Here is a 21627-nt window from a genome sequence, read left to right on the forward strand (position 1 = left end):
ACCTTCAACCAGGAAGAACCCCCCCCCGGGAATCCGGGAATAGATTACAGTAAATATTTGTATAGGCCTACTATCTATATACTGAAGATAGCAGTTATCCAAAAACGATGCATGGAGGCGCTCATGCAGTTTGCAACAGGGATATGCAAACTAGGTGATAAACTGACCTATACAAGGCGCAAAAAGATTTTAACAAACAAAGAGACAACACAGTTTCTTCAATGAAGCTTTATTTAAAGCAACTTTTATTTCAGTTTTTACTTCTCTGTACTTTTCATAACTCTCATTTTATTTGTCAGTTCTTTTGTTTCAGTTTTCTATTGTTTTCAATTAAAGGCACGCATAAATTAGCGATTCACCACTCTCAAACCACCATGTCTCGGGAAAATAGTAGGCTCGCGGTCTCCAGTTCACCTCGAGGACCAATAGATTACAGTAAATATTTATATACTATCTGCTGAAGATAGCAGTTATCCAAAAACGATGCATGGAGGCGCTCATGCAGTTTGCAACAGGGATATGCAAACTCTTCGAATGTCCAATAATTATCATGATTATTGGCTTTCATCAGCGTTCGAGAAAAACGACCGTCAGGCCTACTGGTTAATCTATTAAGATTAGACCCCTAGGCCCCTTAGAGCAACACAAATGTGCCTGGACACCTCGAATAAGCCGTAAAGTCCCCTCTGGTCATTTTTACTTTTTTACATATTTGCAAAGATAATGTTTCAGGGATTAAATGACACCTCAATAAACTTCATATGACAATCCGAAGCGAAGTTATGGCTTGTTATAGGTTGTCATGAATCAAAACGCGAAACCGAGAAAAACGCGTTCAAAGTTAGGGAAGCATAATGACCATTCATCAGATGGGCCTCAGAAAATGTAGATTATTTCATATTTCCACTTATTTCTTTAAAATAAAACTTTGTATGTGTTTAGAAGAAAGCTTAAACATTTCAAATCTGCAAAAATCTCAACTTCGCCAAAATACGAGATTTGCATATATTTTCACCTGTAGCTCAAAATGAAGTTTGCCGAGTTTACGGCTCATTCGCCGCGTCCAGCCACAAATATACTTACAGTGATTCATGCTGACTGATGAACTTGTTTTATATCAGCATTAACATTTTAACAAAATAGGGTTCATTCGCAGTGTGCGTTCGACGGCGGGTTCGCGCGAGATTGAATGATCGCAACGAATCCCACTTCTTTTTCGTATTATGAGCAGGATGAGCAATCGGTTTCATTTGAGCTCAATCAAATTAAAGTATATAATTATGATCAGAGCAATTCATTACTGTGAATTCCATTCCAGCTCTTCCAATTTCACCATTTATGCATATTTTATTTGCACTAAGTTGATAAATAACATAACGCTTGCGTCATTGAATTAACTGCAGAAATTGCGTAATTGGGTGATCAGTTCAGAAAATTGAATACCCCTTTTATGAAATTGAAAGACGAATCGCTAAATTATGTTCCCAATCATTCAATTTTGCGCGTAAAAGAAATGACACTTAGGTTCTGTTTGAAATCAAACAAACAATTTGCGAAATTGGACGGGAAAACCTATTGAAAAAATAAAACAAAAATACCGGTAGGAAGGAGGAGGCGAACGTGAAACAAACTTTAATTTTATATTAAAAAGGCTTAGGAAACAGTAGGCCTACAGAAATGCTTAAATCCCCGGGCTTAAATATGCTTTTTCGCATCATCTTGACAATAAGGCTAAAGGGGATGTACCCCCGGGGTGGGCAAATTTCAAAACGACCTATCACCCCGGGGGGCACTCCCACTTTGGAGGTGACGCGTATGAAGGGCCGTATATGACCCCTTTTGTCAGCACCGCTGTCACCCTAAGACCCCATAGGCCTATTTTTTATGATCACATTCACATGCTCTGTTACCCAAAGACCCCTTATCATGCTTATTTTTCCTTTCGATCTGAACAGCATTTTAACGAGTCATCTAGGCCTATCACTGATTTTGTTCATTTTTTAAAAAAAATAACAAAGCCATTTGAAGCAATTTAGAACTGACTAGAAATTGAATTTTCGAGGCTCTCACCCAAAGGCCCCATTTTAAAAAGGTCAAATTCTTACCCAGTGCCCCCTAATTTAGATCCAAACTGTCCGTCTGTCACTTGATGATTCCATATTTTGCTCTCACCGAATGCCAATAATTATGTTCTATAACGGTAGAAAAACGAACCGGGAAACGTTTACTTAGTGGTGTGCCCCTTATTGCGGATGTGTACGACGAGCTGCGCATTGATCATGTTGATTGATTGATTGTACAAAATGGAATGTGTAACATTAACAGGTGTAAAATAAATTCCAAGACTATTAAGAGAGAAGAAAAAGGCGGGGAAGAAAGTGTCAATAATCATAATTGACCTTTTCTGAAATATAACCTTACGTTGGGAAATGGTAGTGAAGTAAGTAATCATAATAGCTAGGACTAAAGGCTGCGAACTAATCGTTTTAGCGCATTACCGCATGAAGTGAAGTAAGCTTAAAATTTCATGATTTAGTTTAACTTAAAGGAGAATTTCGTGATCCTAGCATCCTCTTTTTATGACATTTTTCAGTAGATATCCACGAAAAAAGCTTATTTCCAAAATTTCAGTTGATTCCGATTTTTGCTTTGCGAGTTATGCTGCCATGGGCCATGATTATGTGTATTACACTCCTCCATAGACAATGTGTTGTAATTACGTTCTGGTGCACCAGAACGAAATTCAAATTTGGCGATATTTTTGCTAAACGAATGAATCTGCAAGAAATATTTGGTACATAAACATTATGTAGCCAGAGGTATCCAGTGGTGTAAAAATCTCAACTTTTTTTGGGAAAAGTGGGGGATGAGGCTGTGGATCACGAAATGCCCCTTTAAACTTTAAAAACTATTTCAAAAGATACCCAGCATGCCCAGTGTGGACACGTCATATGTCCGTATTCAAAAGCTTAGGCCTACTTCACTTCATTGAATTCGATCTTCAATTTTCTTCTCCCGACATCACATGTCCGGCAGAATTAACTGCAGTAAAATGATGGGCTAAAGTGTTTTGTGAAATCCTTTTTACAACATTGTTACTAAAACCATTGAGCGCATATTATTTTGCATTTTAAAGTTCCTATGGCAAGAGGTCTACATGTAATGCACATATGTATATAAACATACATAGTCACATTATCCCACATACCGGAACTTGATCTTGTTCTCAAGCCAAAGCTCCACTGGTTGTTTCGAGAAGTCTAGCCATGAATTTGCTCAGCGATAGCGTCACAATCAAGACTAGAGTAGAGTTCGAAGTTTACCGTTATCTGAAATCCATTTTCCGTGTTGTAATCCATGTTGTAAAATTTGTAAATCCATGTTTTATGAATAAAGCTTAAAATGTATAAAAAATGATTATATGAATGATATTAATGTCACAATAAATAGTTCAATATCGCGATGAATATGCTCTGATTGGAATATTCTCACGATAATAAGCCGACTGTTACGATGTTTGGATGAATAGGGGGTTCAAGCCTTGGTAAGGCCCATGAAAGTTAATTCGAGTTTATCGTCCCTTTTTCCCAGGTTGGTGAGGTGACTTTTTCATTTTTCATTTTTCATTATTTCATCAGATTTCATTATTGACCTAAAATGCGCGTGTTGAATTAAATCCACACTCATACATGTTATTTATAAACATGTTTTTATATGGGTAGGGACTAGAAAAGTTAGTAAAGGGCCTCGTTTTGCTTCCAAGTTATGAATTTATATGTTTTACAAACAAAAATATATGTTTCCAATGCTAAAACTGGTGAAAACACTGATACTTTGAAAATAATGAATTATTTTGGCATTTTTGAAAATTTGACGCGGGTGTTTTTGGTTCCCAAAAAGTGACGCAGGCGGGGGACGATAAACTCGGAATCGACTTTCACGCGCCTAATATACCTTTATTTCGGTATTATTAAACAGTATTTTTTTATCATAAAAATTGACACACTGACACACAACTCAAGATTGTTTTTAACATTTATTTCTCTTATCTTTTAACAATTTTTGTCACGTCATGCACAAAAATGTCATTTTCGTGTTGTACCTCCGATTCCGTGAATTTTGTCCGTTTTCCATAAAACGGAAAACTTCTGACTCTAGGCCAGACCATTGCATTCAAAATCTAGTCGGATTCACTTTTAAAGCATTACACCTTGTAAAGCAATGGAAGTTCAGAAGTGAACACAGCCGATCACGACAGGTGATTGCATCATAAATGTTGCTAAAATTGCACTGCAGCAAAATATTAGACTGTTTCAAAATAAGAAAATTTTCGACTCATCAAAATAACATTCATCCAAATTTCAACATTAAGGGGTACTACACCCCTGGCCAATTTTGTGCCTATTTTTGCATTTTTCTCAAAAATTATAGCGCATTGGTGACAGGTAAGATATGTATATTATAGGGGCAAAGACTACAACTACTGCACTGAAATTTCAGCAACTCAAGGCAAGTAGTTATTGATTTATTGATCAAATATTGGTTTTCCCTCATTTTTGACTGTAACTCCACAACTGTTGTCTGTGCTGAAATAAAATTTCCAGTGCAGTAGTTGTAGTCCTGGCTCCTATAATATACATATCTTACTTGTCACCAATGTGCTATAATTTTTGAGAAAACTGCAAAAATTGGCACAAAATTGGGCAGGGGTGTAGTACCCCCTTAACAGAATAAATAACATCCGACCGAAAGATGATAGCAAGGTACTCTAGCATTGAAATTCGAAGCTAGAGTTTTGAGTAACATTGCATTAGAAATTTTGTTGGATTCACTGAAGACTGACACCCTGTAAAGCCTGGGCTGTAAAGCAATGGAACTTAGTAAACACAGTGATCACGACGGGTGATCGCATCAAAAATGTTGCTAAAATTGCACTTCAACAAAATTCGGAAGTTCTAAAAAGTGTTTGATTTTGTACTTCTAGTGTGTCCTGCGATCACACTTTGTATTCTTTTTTGAAGAGGAGCACAGCATACAATGTATAGTGGTTTTGAGAGTTTTTTTTGCCTTATCTTATACCTTATTAGCTTTGTTTGTTTGTGGTTTAGGTGATGTATTTGTAGGAGCAAAGTTAGTTCACCACATATAAGCCATTATGTGGCTCAACATTTCTGACTACTCATCATTTAAGTTTTCTGTCTTTCGTATTTTGAAATTTGTGGACATTTTATGAGGGCAGCTATGGTATGGTGCAATATATCGAAGGGTTTATGCAGTAAGGTCCCACCTGCAATAGCTGCCAAGTGTATTGTTAGATCATGTGTACAATATTAAAATAAAGAACTTTGTCAATTGCATATTTGGCCTTTATGTACTAAACTCCTTAAGATCCGACAGATTGGAATATATAGGTGTTAGAACCCTTCTCTTTTTTAAATTGGCTGTCATGTCAGGTATATGGATCACTCTCAGACAGGTGATGTTTCAGGCCCATCAGAATGAATTTGACAGTGGTACGACTGAACTTTAAGGGGACCCCCGGTAAAGCCCAAGCACTTTTGAAAATGAATGTACAAAAAAAACTGCAAAACTATGACATTAAAAAAATCGACTGACCAACCATTTTTTATTTGTCAATTTTGGGGTTTTTAGACTGAAAAGTGGCGTGGCCAACACCTGCGCAGTGGTTCCAATGGGCCTGCGGTGTTTACAATGTCCACTATAAAGAACTAATCACACACACACATGGTTTATTTACCCAATACCATGGAGAGAGCGGAAGTGAGAATATCATTGTTGACAATCAAATTCAAACACTTTTTTTCTATAGATGAGTTGACCTCAATGTTGATCAACAAAGGCAAGGGACTGGTATATCGATATGCTTGAACGAACTGCATACTACCACTACACTGTTCAATAGCCTTATTGTGTTGTGGCGGGAGTTTTAAATCCACAGGCCCTGAACAAAATATGATGTGCACACATACTGCCAGGCAAAAAACAATGGAAATTGTGATGATGCATGCGCATACTGCCAGGCAATGATGATGTCAGAAGTCAACTCATCTATAGCCTAGTAATTTGCCACTGCCTGGGCAGGGATTGCACCCCGGCACGAGAGGCCTACAGCCTTTCAAGTTGATCAAAAAGTCTGTCCTCAATCCAGGCCACTGATAACTGATGATGGATTAAGGATAGAGTGTGGAGCTGTCTCAAAACGTGTCACAAGTAAACAATGCCGATCATGACTGGTATAGCACCTGAAAAAGTTGCTCAAATGACAAGTTGGTGAATTGTTAGCATGGTTAATCTTGTAAGAATTAGCCAACTTTGCTCTGAAAATACAGATAAGTCATCAAAATAAATTTTTGTAACATTAAACTTCACAAAGAATTATTTTAATATGGTTGAAAATTGGTGACGATTGACTGACTGAAGCAGTTATAATTCTACGCTCTATCTCTATCCACACATTAACTATCTTGTTGTCGTGAGATTGTAGATAGATTTCTCGATCAAGGAATGTGCAGAGAGTAATTGGACACAACTGGCCAACACTATTTCCACACTTTTATTTACAGTTTTTATTTGCTATTTATTTATTTATTTATTTATTTTTAATCACAGGCCAGTACATGAGGCTCTAACTAAGGTCCCATCACCAGAGAAAATCAATCTAAATTTAACTGAACTGTGTTTGATGAAAATCCTAATGGTGGATAAAAACCTGTTGAATGTTTTGGATGCATCGCACTGAAGATTGAAATGGCTGATAACGAGAAGAGAACAAGCAAGACAAGCGATGATTCACCAATGGAAGTGGATGGCATCTTTGTAAGAGTGAAGGAAGAGGAGGAGGAGGACTGTGATCCTCTACTGACACTTCATGACACAGGTATTTACCATATTCATTCCAATAAGCGCCCAATCCCATGCCCCAATAAGCGCCCACCCAGGGTATTTTCAATTTGCTAATGGGTACCATTAATGTTGAAGTGACGGATAGACGTCAATACAGTGAAATAGCTGGGGGATTAGAAGTCCTGTGTAAACTTGCAATACATTTTCTGCATCAGAAAAGGTACTAGAACATCTCAGAACCCTTCTATAATGTACATAGATTCGTCTCTAATAAACGCCTGTTAAGGAAAAATGAGGTAATATGTAAAAAATAAGCGCCCACCCAAAATGACTTTGTTAAGCGCCCTGGGCACTTATTGGAATGAATACGGTAGTTGGATTACAATGTACTTTATCAGTATGTAATAATATTTGATAATCTTGCTCAAATGATGATTTACATAATTGGTGAGATCACTGAGATGTGATACATAAAATGGATTTATGCACTGAATTGCACATCCAACTGGCAACTTTAATTGCTGGTTTTAGGTGCATGGCATCATATAATAGATAATATAATAAATATTCTTGATGAATAAACAGTCAGGAGATATTGATTAGGATGCATAGAATAAATTATAAATAAATCCAAGTAAGGTAAATCATCCACAGTAAAGTCATCCACAGCTCAACCAAGAAGGGAGCTGGAATATATTTTAGATTTAGAATGATATAGATACTTTTATATACCTCATATAGATTCCTGTCATCTGATTGGTTGAAAGTGCAGTCATTGAATTAACTATGCCCGCAAAATGAACTATGGACCGGTCCATGGAAATGAACTATGGACCGGTCACGTGCGTCCACGATCAAACTGCGCGTTTTTCCCAGCGTAAAATGATATTACACGCGCGTTAATGTTTTCACGCGCTATAAATACAAAAATCGCAGATTGTAATCTGTGTGCCGTTCGCATTGAAACTATTAATTTCTCTTCCCAAAATCGATGCTTTTAACCAAACAGATGACAAGAATCTTAAGATTTGGTATATAAAACAAATATTGACTGCTTTTTATTAGGGGCATGGTTAGAAGTATAGGCTCCAGGTGATCTCAAAACCATGACTATGCCCTCGGCTACGCCTCGGGACATAGTCATGGTTTTGAGATCACCTTGGGCCTATAATTTTAACCATGCCCCTCATAGCAGTCAATATTTGTATAGTATAGGAACTGTAAACCAGATCAAGGACCATTTGGTACTTTTATCAGCAACATGTAATTCAGTGGAGGTTAATGACCCAACATGCGTGTCGACCGCAGACTACAAGTTTAAAGTTTCTTTAAAAATTCAAAAATGTCAGAATGGTACATTTTCATGAATATATTTAGAACCAGCTTGAAAAGTCCATCTAAATGAGTACGAACAACTTCAGTGGTTCTTGAAGTAGCTGTTGATAGTTAGAGAAAATGTCACAAAACTTGGGACTTGTATGTTGAAACCTATTGCCTAGCATACAGATTGCAGAGCATTAAAGTTTCATTTAGTCGTATGTTTGGATAAGGTACTGCCAAAGTTGTATATTGTGTCATGTTTTAATTCATCCACATCATCTTTGTACAACTTGTTTCCTCTATCCAGGAGAATTACTAGTAATGTTGATTAATAGCAGTCAAGTTAGCTCAATTGATAAAGCATTCGACTATGGTGCGAGAGGTTGCAGGTTCGAACCCCGGCGGTGGTTAGAAAGCACTCGTGTAAAAATTGAGTTAGCTTGAAATTCCCCTGCTAATTGTCTAGGCGTTGTGCCTGTGCATGGTGCACTGTAAATCACTGTGCTTTCTTTTCCTTTTTAAAATTGAATTTTAATTTGTCTTCAATACTTTATCATATTTGCATCACAGATGAAACATTTGACAGTGCCCCAAGTACTGATGTCCAACTAGAGCAGACAAGACTGTACGAAGAATTTGGGAGATACCAGAGAGAATGCGTATCTGATCAAAACATAGGGAAGGAGAAGCAAGGAACACAGGCTGGTATGAGTGATGAAAGAGTGAAAGAAGAGGAGGATGAGGACTGTGATCTGACATTTCCTATCACAGGTAATCATTTTGATTACAATGAACCATTTCATTTGAAATCCACACTCCCGATGGAAGATTCAGCTGAAGTTTTCCACAGAGGGAGTATATGTTTCAAATAGAATATACAATTGGGCAACTTTCATTTGAAATACTCACTGCAGTGAAATATCAATAATGCCATAATACAGGGGGAGTATGTGTTTCAAAATGATCAACCTTAACCAATTCCATTTGAAAAACACACTCCCTCTGTGGAAGACTTTTTGACCTCACAGATGAATTGATCAAGTCTCTGCCATTTTAAATATGTATACTTTTATATACTTCAGACCAGCAATTTAGCAGTTATGAGGCCCGAAAGTTTCCATAATTCCAGGGATAAGACCACCCTTAAATGCCAGCATTCTATGAAATATTCAAATGGCTGCCAAAATCAAACAGTACTATGTGAACCACTCAAATTTCTTGAGCAGGTACTACCTATGATTACCTTCATACATATACCACTGAAATTTCTGTTTTAAAGATTGTTTGTATATTTAGTGCCAGTGGTGTAGCGTCATAGGGGCACAGGGTACATGTGCCCCCCAATCAATCTGAAAAATGAGAAAATCCCATAGGAAAATGGCCAAAAAATGGCTTGTGCCCCTCCAATCAGACCCGGTGCCCCCCAATCATGGTCGGTGCCCCCCCCCCCCTATGATGACCCACGCTACACCACTGTTTAATGCAAACACCCTCGCATCCTTATTTGGACGTAAAATGGCCATTTTAAGAAAACGACAACTCCAATTTTTATCCAACTTTCAAAAATGGAAATCTAGACATCAATTACATACAAATCAATACCAACTTTAACAGAATCAGGCATAATTATAGTAATGATTGTTGATGAAAATATTGCTTTTCAGAACCCCAATAGACTCACCTGTCCACTACTTGTTTTGGTCGACACCAACTCATTTTTCAGCAGATTTGTCAAAATGCTCAGGAGATCATACTGCATCAAATAAGCTGGTTCCCGAAGAAATTTGAAACATCACTATTCTTTAACCCACCTATTGTTATGCAATACGCCAGTTGCATTGTAGGGAGAAATTTGGCACAAATTGACTTCAGTAGAGAACCCTAAATCTAGCTGCGTATTACATTAATTATTTTGAAAACTCAGTGGAAGACTTTTTCTTCCACAGGTGTGTATCCCAGATTAAAAATGGTACCGTAGCCAATTGTTGATTAATTTTTTTCCCAATACAATTTTTTTGTTTCAACAGATGAAACATTTGACAGCGCCCCAAGTACTGATGTCCAACTAGAGCAGACAAAACTGTACATAGAAACAACATTAATTTTAGATGAGATTCTGAATCATATCACTGCAAAGAAAAGTTACCATCAAATTCATCATGATGCACTTCTTTCTGATGTTATGAAAGCAATAGCTGCAAAAAAATCAGTGACTTTGAAAAACACACCAAGGCTGTGCACCAATGTGAAGAACTTCGTGTGTCGTCTTTTATATCCCTTACAAAAGGCGCGAAAACTAGGAGGTACGCAGACAAAGCGTTTTTTCAGGAATGTCCGCCAGAAAAGTCCTTGGAGAAGATTGACAGTATTAGCAGATGAATTTGAAATAAGGGAAGAATTTGAGAGATGTCAGAGTGAATGCGCGATACATGAAGCCAAAGTTGTAGCAGAGATTGAAAAGCAAAAAGAAGCAAAGAAATTGATGACGGCAAGTAAAGATGCTGCAGTGGGAGATGAGGAAGAGACTGACGAAGACAATGCTCCATTACGGACTTATCCATTTGTAGAGAAAGACAAAAACAGGCTTGAGGATATCAGAATTTGTGATGGTCCACAGACAAGACTAATAGAGAGCATGGAAGATTTTGAGAGTTGCCCAGGAGAAATAAAGGAAGAATTTGAAAAATGTCAGAGAGAATGCGCGATACATGAAGCCAAGGTTGCAACAGATATTGAAAAGCAAAGAGAAGCGGAAAACAGTCTGATGGTGGCTGAAGAAGATGCTGATGAAATGACCGACGAGGAAGAGGTTAATGAGGAAAGTGTTCCATTACGGACTTGTCCTTTTGCAGAGAAAGAGAAAATCAACTTGTATGTTACAACTGACTTTGTTTTTGAGGAAATCAGAAAGCCTAATGGTAAGCGGAAACCTTTTGGTGATCTTGTTGAAGATATTGTGAATGCGTTATGCAGGCACAACTCCGTGAAGTTGAAAAAGACTCCAAGATTGATGCATCAGGTCAAGAAGTATGTATCTGAATTGGTTGGGAAGAAAAGGAAGGGTAAAAGGGATATGTCATCAAGCAACATGGAAGACAGTGATCAGAAACAGCCATGGGAATGCATGGTCTTGGCAGATGAATTTGAGAGCAGGGATGACTTTGTCAGATGTCAGAGAAATCGTGAGGACACCAATTTGCATGTTGAGCCATACTTTTTGTTGAAGCAAATAAAAAATGCCGATCCAAAGTTAACATATCAAGAATTGATTGACTTCATCTTCCAACAGATTTGCAGTTATAAGTCAGTTACTTTGCACAAAACACCAAGGCTAATGGTGCAGGTTAGGTCACATACAGGTAAAATGAAACGTAGGTTGAAGACTGAGAGGGGACGGGGCGGTGCAAATTTGCCACTATACATGGACAATATTGGCAGGAATCAGCCTTGGTCATGCAAAGTGTTGGCCAATGAATTTGTGTACAGGGAGGAGTTTGAGAGGTGTCGGAGAGAAGCAGTGGAATATGATGCTCAAGTTCAAGCAGAAAAAGATGCTAAAATGGTAGACAAGGAAGATATTAATGAGGAAAGTGTTCCATTACGGACTTGCCCTTTTGCAGAGAAAGAGAAAATCAACCTAGATGTTGTAACTAACTTTGTTTTTGAGGAGATCAGAAAGCCTAATGGTAAGCGGAAACCTTTTGGTGAACTTGTTGAAGATGTCATGAATGCGTTATGCCAGAACAACTCAGTGAGGTTGAAAACGACTCCAAGGTTGATGCATCAGGTCAAGAAGTATGTATTTGAATTGGTTGGGAAAGGGAAGAAAGGAAAGGGTAAAAGGGATGAGTCATCAAGCAACATGGAAGACATCGATACGCAACAGCCATGGGAATGCATGGTCTTGGCAGATGAATTTGTGAGCAGGGATGACTTTGTCAGATGTCAGAGAAATCGTGAGGACACCAATTTGCATGTTGAGCCATACTTTTTGTTGAAGCAAATAAAAAATGCAGATCCAAAGTTTTCATATCAAGAATTGATTGACTTCATCTTCCAACAGATTTGCAGTTATAAGTCAGTTACTTTGCATAAAACACCAAGGCTAATGGAGCAGGTTAGGTCACATACAGGTAAAATGAAAAGTAGGTTGAAGACTGAGAGAGGACATGGCGGTGGAAGTTTGCACAAATACATGGACAATGTTGGCAGGTATCCGCCTTGGACATGCAAAGTGTTGGCTAATGAATTTGTGTACAGGGAGGAGTTTGAGAGATGTCGGAGAGAAGCGGTGGAATATGAGGTTCAATTTCAAGCAGAAAAAGATGCTAAAATGGTAGACAAGGAAAAGATCAATGTGGAAAGTGTTCCATTAGGGAATTGCCCTTTTGCAGAGAAAGAGAAAATCACTCTAGATGTTGTAACTGACTTTGTTTTTGAGGAAATCAGAAAGCCTAATGGTAAGCGGAAACCTTTTGGTGAACTTGTTGAAGATGTTGTGAATGCATTATGCCAGAACAACTCAGTGAGGTTGAAAACGACTCCAAGATTGATGCATCAGGTCAAGAAGTATGTATCTGAATTGGTTGGGAAAGGGAAGAAAGGAAAGGGTAAAAGGGATGAGTCATCAAGCAACATGGAAGACATCGATACGCAACAGCCATGGGAATGCATGGTCTTGGCAGATGAATTTGTGAACAGGGATGACTTTGTCAGATGTCAGAGAATGCGTGAGGAAACCAATTTGCATGTTGAGCCATACTTTTTGTTGATGCAAATTAAAAGTGCCGAACCAAAGTTTTCATATCAAGAATTGATTGACTTCATCTTCCAACAGATTTGCAGTCATAAGTCAGTTACTTTGCATAAAACACCAAGGCTAATGGAGCAGGTGAAGTCACATACAGGTAAAATGAAAAGTCAGATCAAGACTGCAAGAGGGAGTGGTTCAAATTTGCGAAAATACATTGAAGATACTGGCAAGAGACAGCCTTGGTCATGCAAAGTGTGGGCTAATGAATTTGTGTACAGGGAGGAGTTTGAGAGATGTCGGAGAGAAGCAGTGGAATACGAGATTCAAGTTCAAGCAGAAAAAGATGCTAAAATGGTAGACAAGGAAAAGATCAATGCGGAAAGTGTTCCATTAGGGAATTGCCCTTTTGCAGAGAAAGAGAAACTCACTCTAGATGTTGTAACCGACTTTGTTTTTGAGGAAATCAGAAAGCCTAATGGTAAGCGGAAACCTTTTGGTGAACTTGTTGAAGATGTTGTGAATGCGTTATGCCAGAACAACTCAGTGAGGTTGAAAACGACTCCAAGGTTGATGCATCAGGTCAAGAAGTATGTATCTGAATTGGTTGGGAAGGGGAAGAAAGGAAAGGGTAAAAGGGACGAGTCATCAAGCAACATGGAAGACAGTGATACGCAACAGCCATGGGAATGCATGGTCTTGGCAGATGAATTTGTGAGCAGGGATGACTTTGAAAGATGTCAGAGAGTGCGCGAGGACACCAATTTGCTTGTTGAGCCGTACTTTTTGTTGAAGCAAATAAAAAGTGGAGATCCAAAGTTAACATATCAAGAATTGATTGAATTCATCTTCCAACAGATTTGCAGTCATAAGTCAGTTACTTTGCATAAAACACCAAGGCTAATGGAGCAGGTGAAGTCACATACAGGTAAAATGAAAAGTCAGATCAAGACTGCAAGAGGGAGTGGTTCAAATTTGCGAAAATACATTGAAGATACTGGCAAGAAACAGCCTTGGACATGTAAAGTGTGGGCTGATGAATTTGTGTACAGGGAGGAGTTTGAGAGATGTCAAAAAGAAGCTGCGGAATACAAGATTCAAGTTCAAGCAGAAAGAGAAGAGAAAAGGCGGCTAGCTATGGAAGATGAAGAAAGGAGACGAGCAGAAGAGGAGGCGGATGAAGAAGGAAGTCTTCCACTGTGCACATACCCTCTTGCAGGAACAACATTGGAGAGTAAGTTGAATTTTGGGTTCCTGTGCTCTTTAAGGGATCGGATAGTAACTTTGGCACAATATCTTTTGTGGGACCTGAGAACATGTCAGACATGTTTAAATATGTGTCCCCTCGGCACAACTGAGCCCTGAAGTCGCCAATCATCATTTTTGAGATATTCAACCAAAATATTCTGCTTAAAATTAGCTTTAAAATGATGCATATCATGTCTATAGTACTTGACATTTAAGTAGTGAAAAATCAATAAAACAGTCAATAAATCCTTTGTTTCCTATTGTTTATTGCTAAGTTCGATGGAGCATATCTCAATAGTGGCACTGGCGACATCCGGGCTCAGTTGTGCCGAGGGGTCACATATATTCTGAATACGAGGAATGTCCCTCTGATATCAAATAATTTTTGAAATTTGCGATATAATACAAATTTTATATTTTTGATATTTGCCAGTCCTCAAAGTAAACTTTATAAATCTAATGATATGGACTTAAGGTGTATGTAGATGATTAGCTAGGAGGAAAAGCCGACCATCAATTTAAAATTTTGATCTTTCATATGAAAGATATACATTTTTTCCCCAAAAGACCTACATTTTTGTGTGTTTTGGGGAAAAAATATATATCTTTAATACAAAAGGTTAAAATTTTCATATGATGGACAGCTTTTCATCCCAGCTACATAAACCTTACAAGTACATATCATTAGATTTATACAATTTACTTCGAGGACTGTTAAATTTCAAAAATATCAATTTTTATCATTTGCCATAAAATGTGTATTACTAGAATATCGCAAATTTCATAAAAATCAAAATTATTTGATGTCTGATGTGCTCTCAGGTCCCATAAATAATAAGTGAAAACGTCACTATCCGAGCCCTTACTGTGCTCTATAAATTTCAAAGCAACTTTTCTTTTGGGCTGTCAACATAGCTGGAATGACCACTTAGCAATCCGTTGTGTGGGGGTGTGTTTGTAAATGCCTCCAAACAAGACCTACATATGGATACACACCATACAATAAGGACACACCTCCGACCGAGGCCATCCTCAGTTCGTTACTATGACCAGGATAACGTAAATGATGCAAATATGTATATAAGATAGCATATAAGATAGGTCCCCATAGGGGGGTATCCCTGGACCAAAACAAGCATATTTAAAGCACTGTACTTTAAATATGCTTTCTAAACAACATTCCAATACATGTGCGACATTTGGAACGATGATAAAGTACCTTTAAAGTACAAATAAAGCACAATGACCAGAAAAGTACATTTAAAGCACACTGAAAAAAGCACATTTAAAGTACTGTACTTTAATTGTACTTTATACCAAACAAGCATATTTAAAGTACTGTGCTTTAATTATACTTTATACCAAAACAAGTATATTTAAAGCACTGTGCTTTAAATATGCTTTCTAAACAACATTCCAATGTGCGACATTTGGAACGACAATAAAGTACCTTTAAAGTACAAATAAAGCACAATGACTAGAAAAGTACATTTAAAGCATACCTGGAAAGCATACAGAAAAAAGCATATTTAAAGTACTGTGCTTAACGAGGTTCCATACCATATACCAGTAATCTTATAATTATAAGCTTACCACATATGGAGCTTATCAAAGTATTGGTAACACAAGTATGTTCACATGCAAGCATACATTACCAGTAACTATCTCCTGTAATCAAGCCTGTATTTGTAAGTCCATTAAGTCCTTCATTTTATATAAATATGAACAGTTTTATACATCCATTGCAATATGCAACCTTAGCACAAGATGGCCGTTGGTATTTTTCAAATCTAGAAGAATGTAGTCATGTGACTTGTATATGTAAACATCACATGACCATGATGACCACATTAAAGTACATTTAAAGTACACTGAAAAGCACATTTTAAGTACTCTTACATTGCTGACAATACCGGGGAAAACCAATCCAGGTAAAGTATACATAAAGTACTGATAAAGTATATTTAAAGTGCACACTGATGTTCAAAATTTGGTTAAGTCCAAAATAAGCACAATTAAAGTATACTCACTGACACTGGGAAAAAAACTAAGTCCAAATAAAGTATAGTTAAAGCACAAAAAATTTCCCATATTTATCAAAATATTCATAAAGTACAATTAAAGTCATATAAAGCACATTTAAAGTACCTTTAAAGTACACAGTTTTTCCAGGATATGAAAAATAAGCACATTTAAAGTACACTTTATATGTACTAATTAACAGAAAGTACAGTTAAAGTACCCTTAAAGTACAGTTAATGTACCCTTAAAGTACAGATAAAGTACATTTCTAATGTGCTTTATTTGGTCCAGGGATAGGACATGGCACACTTGGGATAGTAAGTTGTCTGGTGTGTCTGGGTAAGGTCCACGGTGTGTCGATTAAAAACGGGTGTGTGAGTCCTCGGTTAGATCCTCGTTAAGTCGAAGGAGGTTTTTACAAACGGGGGTGTGTGTGTGGGAGGTGGGTGTACATGTTTACCTGCAACCGATGAGATCAACCGATCAACTTCATTATTATGTTTTCAGGGTTATTAGGAGTTAAGAAAACCTAATAATGATAATATTGGATGGCTTATTTCGCATGATACCATAACATATCGGATTCATCATACAAATATCGAACTCACCGTTGGCTCGTCCGATATTTTTATGACTCATCCGATATGTTATGGTATCATGCTCAGCCATCCAATATTATATCAAACTTGGTAGGGTGATATAATTGAAGACAGAGATAAAAAGACTTATTTGCGTGTGACGTCACTGTCAATGATATTCCCTACGATCCTTGATTGGTTAATGGCACGTAAAAGGAAGGTCGATTTATCTCGTGCCGATTGGAGAAAAGGAATAGCAGAAAATGGCGAAAAATTACATACTTTTACAAGGCAAAAAGCAACTTTTCTATATAGGCATTGTTGACATGGTGCCTTCGGAAAGAATGTTTCCTACTATAAAGACCTAACTTTTGAGATGGTTTGTATGTTTGAAGGTGTAAAATGAACAAGAAGGCCCCGCTTTTACCGCCGCGTTCAGCAAATCACGTCACTTGTGTAAACAAACCGTGCTCGAGTTTGATTGACAGATGACGTCAGACGCAAACTAGTCTCTTTATCTCTGTCTTCCATTATAGGGTATGGCAGTCTGATGAGCTGTATAGTTTTGTGTTATTTTTTTTGCATATTTATGAATATTAATGAGCTTATTTGCATATTTTGCCTTATTTCATGTATAGTGGATAGTGGTCAGCTTTCATGCAATAACTGATCAATTTCAAACTTGGCAGAGTAATAGGGCATGAACCGCATGGTGACCTTGTGAGCTGAATAGTTTTGTGTCATGCTGTTTGCATATTTATGAATATTAATGAGCTTATTTGCATATTTTGCCTGAAATTTCATTACTTCACTATGCAGCCTACATGCAATAACCAATTAACTTTGTATAAAGTAGTGATCACCTCTTGTGTTGTGTAGTTTGCATCGTGTTATTTGAACATTTATGAATATTAATGACTTCATTTGCATATTCTTTGTATAAACATTTGTTGTGGAGCTACCTTAATTAGGAATTACAAGTTTCTTATTTATCATATCAACAATGCTGTTTTTTCTTCCTTTTTACATATTTTTCACATGAAAAAATGTAAATTTTATCGACAATATCCTTGCGTTAACTGGGATCACTAATGTTACTGGAAATTTTTAAGAGTTATAAGGGGCTGTCATTTTCTTCAGAAGGGGGTCCCAAATATGTCGGTGACTGAGGTCAATTTTTTTATGACCCCCCTATCGCGGGCAAAAAAAATTTGCGACCCCCCCTATCTTGGGTCAACAATTTTTATGATTCCCCCCTTCCATGTACACATACTCAAGACAAATTATTCATTGCAGGAACTAAGGCGAGGAGCGCGCCAAAAGCCAAGAGCGAAGAAAGTGCGCAGAGCGTGTTAACATTTTTATCGAAGCATAAAGAAGGCATTATATATCTATAGAATGTACATGCACATTTTGATTGTGAAGTTTAAAAAACTTGAAAAAAAATTTTGAGTCACCAGCCCTTAATAATTCTATAACCCCCCTATTTTGGGTGTTAAAAAATTGTAACCCCGTTATTTTTGGTCTAAAAATTCTTTGACCCACTGCCCCCATGTATGTTTGGGACCCCCCTCCAAAGAAAATGCCAGCCCCCTAAGATATGATGAGTTGCGTAATAATGGGCTATTCCAGTTGAAATCCATACACCCCCTATGGAAGACATGACCTTACATGTGCCACACAGGGAGTGTGAATTTTGGGGTTACCTGAATGAGTGACTCCATTTGATATCTACACTCCCTGTGTGGGAGATTAAGGTCATGTCTTCCATAGGGGGTGTATGGATTTCAACTGGAAGAGCCCATTGAGATGTTGTAATCAATATAGCTTTTGTGTTGTTGACAAAATTAAAACTCCTTTTCTTCCTCCTCCACCTCCTCCTCTTCCCCCATCTTTCTTCTTCCTCACCTATTTCTCCTTCCTTACAGGCAAAGAAGAAGATATTGAAGATGTCGATGACAAAGACACATCAGATGAAAGTTCTACAGAGGATTCTTCATCAGATGACAGTTCTTCAGAGGATTCTTCATCAGATGACAGTTCTTCAGAGGATTCTTCATCAGACGACAGCTCAGACACAGATTCGTTAGAAACTCATAGAAAAAGAAAAAGAAAAAAGAAGAGTAGGAAATGGGTCAGGTGCCCATTTTGCAAGTGGAAATTTCAGAAGGAAATCCAGCTAGATTTACACATCCAATGGCACTTGAAACATGTATGCTGTACCTGCGGTCTTACGTTTGCAACCAAATCAATGCTGAAAGAACACCGTAACAACGCGCACCAAGTTAAAAGAAGCTGTGGTTGTCGGCCCTTAAAAAACAAGCGGAGTAAAAGATTTAAGAAGTGGAAACAGAAGCATGTTTGTCAACTGTGTGGCAAAGCATACGATATGTTGTATCTGTTAAGAAAACATAGGTCATGTGCTTTATCCATCCAGTTAAATAACATCAAATGCTGCATCTGTTACCATGGTTACAAGAGTCCAGCTGATTTGAAACATCACAAGGAGGTCTTTCATCCCGCTGGTTATAAGTTGTCAACATTCTGCTGTAAGCACTGTAGAAGACATTTTTCAGAATTTCAGAAATATAGAAGCCATGTGATAAGAGAACAGAAAAAGTATCGTAAGTTTTGGATACGAGGGATTAGGAAACGAAACAGCCCACAAGAGGGCGTAAGTATGATCAATCAGAGCAAATCACCACAAACTTTGCCCAATTCCGTCACTCCAAATATATTATATCATTCGCTCTCTGATACGCAACGTAGAACACTAGGCATGGCTTATTTGAGATACCTAATCCATCAACAGAGTGGTAATAATGAACAAAGTATGAATGGCATAGCCAGCAATGCACTGTCCAATATGGCTAGAAGGACAAGCCAGAATTCTCCTCAACCACCTTGGATTAATGTCAGAGGGCCCAATCATGTGCCAACGCAAGTACCAACTCAAGGTTTACACCATGTTGGTGCCATAGGCATTGATAGTGCAAACATCCAACCACACAGATTATTTGCTGCAGGTCCTGTAAGTGTTAATAGCACAAATGTACAACAAGAAGTTGTACTGACTTTAAATTTGGCAAGTGTTAACAGCCCAAATGGACAGCCACAAGGACTACTGACCTCAAGTGTTAACAACAACAGACCACATGTACAGCCACAAGGACTAGCATCTTTAAGTGTGGCAAGTGTGAACAGACCACATGTACAGCCACAAGGACTACCGACTTTAAGTGTGGCAAGTGTTAACAACACAAATGTGCAAGATTCTCATCAACCACCTTGGATTAATGCCAATAGCACAAATACACCATCTTTCATCGGAGGGCCAAATCATGTACCAATGCAAGTATCAACTGAAGCCTTACCCCATGTTGGTACCATAGGCATTGTACCCCATGTTGGTACCATAGGCATTGATAACGCAAACATTTGACCACACAGATTATTCACTACTAGCCCAAGGTACTCGCACCTCCGTTATTACAATTTCATCTGACTTCACCACATGAAGGTGAGGAAGGAACCATGATGTTTTAGGATAATTCACTACATGTCTTGTAAGCATTAGTAGCACAAATGTATAGCCACAAGGACTACCGACTTTAAGTTTAAGTTTGGCAAATGCTAACAGCCCAAATGTACAGCCACAAGGACTACCGACTTTAAGTTTGGCAAGTGTTATTGTTAACAGCCCAAATGTACAGCTACAAGGACTACCGACTTTCAGTTTGGCAAGTGTAACAGCTCAAATGTACAGCCACAAGGACTACCGACAGTAAGTTTGGCAAGTGTTAACAGCCCCAATGTACAGCCACAAGGACTACTGACTCTAAGTTTGGCAAGTGTTAACAGCCCAAATGTACAGCCCCAAGGACTACTGACTCAAAAAAGTTTGGCCAGTGTTAATAGCTCAAATGTATAGCCTCAAGGACTACCGACTTTAAGTTTACCAAGTGTTAACAGCCCAAATGTACAGCCACAAGGACTACTGACCTCAAGTGGTAACACTGATGACAAACATTAATGTCAACAATAGAGTTATTAGTGGTTGCATCCTGAGGCTGAGCAATCACAACCAGCAATGTCAATGCCAATGGATAAACAATTTGATGTTTCTCACTACATATTAAACAAATAAAGCATGGGTAGATCTCACCAGTCAGTGATGGACAATAAACTAGCAGAGTTCCACTATCCACAGAGTAAAGCCCCAGGTTCAGTGATCCGTGTCTTCCGCGGGAATGAGGTTGCCGAATTATGCAGACATGCACTTGCACAGAGATTTGGTATGTGCAAGATAATCCAGAAAAATGGCATTTAAAATCCACAAAATGGAATGAATCCGAGTTCATACGGTGGAGAAATCATAAACACACAAGGTATGACGAGAAATGATCCTTAGATAATCAGCTAGACAACAAAAAGAAAGCAAAAATGTGGGATGATGCACAAGGTAACTCCGGCACTGCGCACACGCATCATGCAACATCTACAAGCGGTTGAAGACAGCATTGTGGCCTATTATTATTGTGTTGGATTATAGAAGATTATGCCAATTACATCTGAGTCAATCAATTGATAAAGTTCAAGCATTCACAGTAGCACGTTATAATCAATACTAGGCTACTTGGCGATCACTTGCCGCTACTCAAAAAAGCATGCCGCTACTTGCCTAAAATTGGGCTACTTTGCCAGTCTCAGGCCGCTGCAGTAGTTTGATGTATTTTCCTTTCAATTTAGCCGATTTATAAAGGTTTTGAGTCTCAGAAGTTCCAAATTGCAATTACAATGGGTTTTGTGACCATTTATTGATCGGTCAGTAACTTCCCAATAAGT

At 38.0% G+C, this 21627-nt stretch overlaps 1 protein-coding gene across 1 annotated transcript; it reads left to right on the plus strand.

Moving 5' to 3' along the window:
• The first annotated feature begins 2246 nt into the window (after positions 1 to 2246).
• Positions 2247 to 20802, plus strand: LOC140171949 (uncharacterized). Its single transcript, XM_072195293.1, has 5 exons — positions 2247 to 2440; positions 6631 to 6898; positions 8755 to 8955; positions 10212 to 14168; positions 18711 to 20802. The coding sequence occupies exons 2-5, from the start codon at positions 6769 to 6771 to the stop codon at positions 20222 to 20224; spliced, it is 5802 nt and encodes a 1933-aa protein (XP_072051394.1). The 5' UTR covers positions 2247 to 2440; positions 6631 to 6768; the 3' UTR covers positions 20225 to 20802.
• Positions 20803 to 21627: the final 825 nt, after the last annotated feature.

Source organism: Amphiura filiformis, chromosome 15, assembly GCF_039555335.1.
Source record: "Amphiura filiformis chromosome 15, Afil_fr2py, whole genome shotgun sequence".
NCBI classification, from domain to species: Eukaryota; Metazoa; Echinodermata; class Ophiuroidea; order Amphilepidida; family Amphiuridae; genus Amphiura; species Amphiura filiformis.